Below are 5,000 nucleotides of genomic sequence, written 5' to 3'. Positions count from 1 at the left end.
CTTGTAGCAAATAACAATGATAATGAGGATAATCATTAAATCAAAGATGCTTTCACAATAGCTTAATTTCAATAGAATTACAATTCTACAATAAAACAATACCGACCCAGCTATTGATACAAAATTACGAAAACACCCAAGATTATAAACGCAAATAAAACTATAATCTGAATACGGTGAAAATCTCTCACAGATTTAATCCTCGGGAATTTCATCACTAATAGTTTCGAGAAAATCTGATTACAAACGTTTATAGTAAGATAATAGATGTGGGAATGGAAGCGTGCGTCAGGCTGAGGGGGAGGAGGAGGGGGGGGAGTTGATTACCTCTTGGCATATTGTTACACTGTTGCCAGATGTCTCGTGAGGGGGAGGAGGGGGGGTGAGTATGGGGGAAATGGGGGAGGAGGAGGAGGAGGAGGTGGAGGGGGGGGGGGGGGGGGGGGGGGGGGGGGGGGGAGGGGGGGGTTGTGGGGGGAGGGGGGGGTGAGGTGGTGGGTTGGGGAAATGGGGGCTATGGGGGGAAGGGGTGGGAAGGAGTATTGTGGTCGGGGGATGGAGTAGTGGGGGAGGGGGGGGGGTGGATGGAGTATGCATGGGGGGAGGGGGGAAGGAGTATGGGGGGAGGGGGAAGGAGTATGGGGGAGGGGGGGAGGAGTATGGGGGGAGGGGGGAAGGAGTATGGGGGGAGGGATGAGGGAAGTAGGGAGGGGAAAAGGAGGAGGAGGAGGAGGAGGGGGGTGGGAGAGGAGGAGGGAGTAGAAAAGGAGAAAATTAAAGAGAAAAAAGGCGAGAGTGAAAGAGACAGACACAGAGACAGACACAGAGACAGACACAGAGACATAGACAGAGACAGACATATAGAGAAGACCTCCCGCAGAACTGAACAAAGACATCATTTATTTCCCCTTTTGAAATTCTGAGCAGACTTTCGAACACGTCATTCACCTTCCTCTCGCAAAACCGTTACAGCTCGATTTTGTTTGTTTGTTTGTTTCTTTAACTGTGAGACTCGCTGAAGAACGGAATTAGAGATGAAGATACGAAAATATGCAATATTTTTTTTTTTTTTTTAGATAAGAAAAAGAAAAGAAAATGTCAAACTTCATACAAGTTATATTACGTTATTAGTTTATACACTAAGCTAAGGTATATTATTATTATAGATCAGGTCCATAATATTCCGTAATTTTCTTCTTTTAACACAGGTTCTAGGATGAAAGGAAGGCTAATGGGGGGGGGTAGGGGGGTAGGGGCTACGGGTATGTAGGGGAGGAACCCGGAATTAAGGGAAGGTGGGGGGAAGGGGGAAGGGGGAGGGTGAGGAGAAGGGGGAGGGTGAGGGGAAGGAAATGGGGAAGGGGGAGGGTGAGGGGGAGGGGGAGGGTGAGGAGAAGGGGAAGGGGGAGGAGAAGGGGGAGGGTGGGGGGAAGGGGGAGGGGGAGGAGAAGGGGGAAGGTGAGGAGAAGGGGGAGGGTGAGGGGGAGGGTGAGGAGAAGGGGGAGGGGAAGGGGGAGGTGAGGGGAAGGGGGAGGGGGAGGGGAAGGGGGTGGGGAAGGGGGAGGGTGAGGAGAAGGAAATGTGGAAGGGGGAAGTGAGGGGAAGGGGGAAGGTGAGGGGAAGGGGGAGGGTGAGGAGAAGGGGTGGGGGTGGGGGCTAGGAGGGGAAGGAAGTGTATGGACGTTCAGGAAGGAAAGTTATAGGGATGGGTTGCGTGTCAGAAGGGCGTCCAGGACGTAAAAGCGCTGTCATTTCTAAACAGTATTGTGGCTTAGGCTGCAACTCCCTTGATGGGCGGGGGGAAGGGGGGGGGGCACAATCGCCTTAATTAATCTCATTAGAGGCGGGATGGCGTTCCGTGATTGATTATTTGCCTCTGGTGTTCCGCGTAGGAATGGGGAAGGGAGGGGAAGATGGGGGGGGGGGGGTAAAGAAGGATGGGACAGATATTATGACATATTCCTTTTTTTTTCTTTTTTCAGGTTTATTTAATTAATAATGTGTTTGTATATATATATTTTTTTACCTTTGATTTTGTATGTTTTAGTTTTTTTCTCTATGTGTTTCCGACTGTTTCTCTCTCTCTCCCTCTCTCTCTCTCTCTCTCTCTCTCTCTCTCTCTCTCTCTCTCTCTCTCTCTCTCTCTCTCTCTCTCTCTCTCTCTCTCTCTCTCTCTCTCTCTCTCTCTCTCTCTCTCTCTCTCTCTCTCTCTCTCTCTCTCTCTCTCTCTCTCTCTCTCTCTCTCTCTCTCAGTTGATCAGTGATGCAATCTGGTGGTATTTACTACTTCCTTGATGACTAATGACTCCCAATCTCTTTCCCCCCTAAAACAGCAACCAATATAAATAGCAACCATTGCAATGCATAACAAACACTGAAAAATCTTCTAAATAAAAAAAGTGCAATACAAAAGTGAAGTGACTCAACATCAGAAGAAGAAGAAGAAGAAGAAAAAAATCATAAATAGAAAGAAAAAAACGAAAAGAAATAAACGACCCAACAGAAAATATTTCCAAAAGACGAGAAAGAGTGAAAAAAAACAACAAAAAAAAAAAAAAACAGGAGAGTTCAGGTCACACTCACAGAACCCACGCCACGTATCTGTGTGACCCGTCGCTCAGAACAACGGATCTCCGGGTCAGAGCTTCAGAGGGGGTCGGGAGAGAACCGTGGCCTTCTGTATAGTGCGCGAGTGTGCGTGTGTGTGTATGTGTGTATAGTGAGTGTTACGTAATCACAGTGAGAATCGAGTGTATCGGGAAGAATGGCGGACCGACGAAGCCTTGCGGTGGAGGGAATAAGGACGCTTCTGCTGGCGATCGTGTTCTCGACGTGTTTCAACCAGGCGGAATCTCAAGGTATGTGTTTACGTCTTATCATGTTTTTTTTTTTTTTTTTTTCCTTTGTGTCTTTTTATCATTGGATCTTGATTTGATTTTGATGTGTTTTTGATAGTGTTGTGAATTGGGTGCTTTCGTGGTGTGATTATTGTTATTTTATTTCTAAAAAAAGAAATTAAATTTGTTTGTTGTTAAAGAAAGGTAAAATGGGCATTGTTAATTATTGAATGTGTTCATATGATACGTATTTTTTTTCATGATATTGCTACGAAAAAAATTATAATGATAGTAATAATGATTAATAATGATAATCATAATGTTATCATTAATAATAGTAATGATGATACTAAAGGTAATGATAATAATGACGATGATAGTAATGACGATAACAACAACAACAACAATAATAATAATAATGACAATGAAAATAATAATAATAACAACGGGAACAGGGATAAATACTTGTCTCACACAATCTGTCACTCAATCCACAGACATCCTCAAAGCAAAGAAATTATCATTGTTCCAAAACCTCATTTCCTTTGGTCTTACGGACATCATGGTGGTAGGGGGGGAGGGGGGCTGGGAGGAGTGGGGGGGGGCAGGGAAGAGGGGGAGGAAGGGAGGTAGGGAGAGGGAGAGAGGGAGAGGGGGGGAGGGAGAGGGAGGGAGGGAGAGAGAGGGAGGGGGAAGGGAGGAGGGAGGGAGATGGAGAGAGAGAGGGAGGGAGAGGGAGGGAGGGAGAGAGGGAGGGAGGGGGAAGGGAGGTAGGGAGGGAGGGAGGGAGAGGGAGAGAGAGAGGGAGGGGGAGGGAGCGAGAGAGAGGGAGAGAGAGGCAGGGAGGGAGGGAGAGGAAGGGAGGGAGGGAGGGAGAGGGAGGGAGGGAGAGAGAGGGAGGAGGGAGGGAGGGAGAGAGAGGGAGGGAGAGAGAGAGAGAGGGAGAGAGAGGGAGGGAGGGAGGGGGGGAGGTGAGATATAAGGGGGGGGGGGCAGGCGTAGGAACAGAGGAAATACAAATGATTTTTTGACGGTGAGGGATAGCTTGTTGTTGCTGCTGAGGGATAACATCCTTTATATTGCAATGATGAGTCGGAGTGAGAGGCAGAGACTGCGAGGACGCAGGTGGGTTGAGGGTATGTGTGCGTGTGTGTGTGCGTGCGTGCGTGTGTGTATGTGCACATACACACAAGTACTCACACAAGTAAACAGATACACATTCACGCTCTGTATGGATGAATGAATGAGTGGGTGGATGGATGGATGGATAGGTGGATGGATGGCTGGATGGGTGGATGGATGGATAGCTGAGTGGATGGATGGATGGATGGATAGATGAATGAATGAATAAATGGATGGATAGATGTAGATAGATGGATGAATGGACAGAGAGATAGATGTATATATGTAAGTATGTACGCATATAGGTGTGTATGTATGTCTGCCTAGGATATATCACATATACACATATGCAATATCATTACAGATGAATCTTACAGATATGAATCCTAGAGAAACCCCGTTGCAGCTGTCCCTGCAGTTACCTCAGGGCCGGTAGTTGCAATTTTCAAAGCAAAGATGATAAAAATGATTATGAGATTCGAATAGTCTGGATCAGTGATAACAGTAACTGTGGTGGTAGTAAGGTTATGAATAATGAGGCTTGTGATAATGATAAGAATTACACTTATGGTAGTGATGATAAGAGGAATAATGATGAATGGTTATTTGTATTATCATTATCATCCTTATTATTATTAGTAGTAGTAGTAGTAGTAGTAATAGTAGTAGTATCCTTATCGTTATTACTATTATCATTATTATTATTGTTATTATTTTTATTATTGATATCATTATCATGATCATTATTATCATCATCATCCTTACATTTATTATTATTATTATTATTATTCCTATTGTTACTATCATCATTACTCATTATTATCATTCTCATTGCCGTCGTTACTACTACAACAAAACAACAAAAGAAACAAAACCAACAGAACCAGAACAAAGAGAGAGAGAGACAAGAGAGACCGATAAACGAGAGATTGAGATAGACAAATAATCGCCATGAAGATCAGTCATGCAATCTCTTAATCTCTCCGTATGATGAGTGTATATCCGGTCGCCACTGACTGACTCACTGACTCACTGACTCCA

The 5,000-nt window shown here is 45.3% G+C and overlaps 1 protein-coding gene across 5 annotated transcripts in view; it reads left to right on the top strand.

Annotated features, from left to right (window-relative positions):
* LOC122249113 (neural cell adhesion molecule 1) overlaps nucleotides 1–5,000 on the top strand; it is a 349,726-nt gene that overhangs the window by 15,564 nt on the left and 329,162 nt on the right. For all 5 annotated transcript variants that reach the window (XR_015191063.1, XM_086537265.1, XM_086537262.1 and 2 more), the window contains exon 2: nucleotides 2,334–2,858. Coding sequence is in view for 4 of the 5 variants with exons in the window: in XM_086537265.1 (XP_086393391.1) it covers nucleotides 2,765–2,858 (94 nt within the window). In the remaining variant the exon portion in view is untranslated. The remainder of the gene's footprint in view (nucleotides 1–2,333; nucleotides 2,859–5,000) is intronic.

The sequence above is a fragment of the Penaeus japonicus genome, unplaced genomic scaffold (genome assembly GCF_977035675.1).
Source record: "Penaeus japonicus unplaced genomic scaffold, GWHDUDI00000001_assembly GWHDUDI00000005, whole genome shotgun sequence".
Classification (NCBI taxonomy): domain Eukaryota; kingdom Metazoa; phylum Arthropoda; class Malacostraca; order Decapoda; family Penaeidae; genus Penaeus; species Penaeus japonicus.
This window is presented reverse-complemented; position numbering and strand designations above follow the sequence as displayed.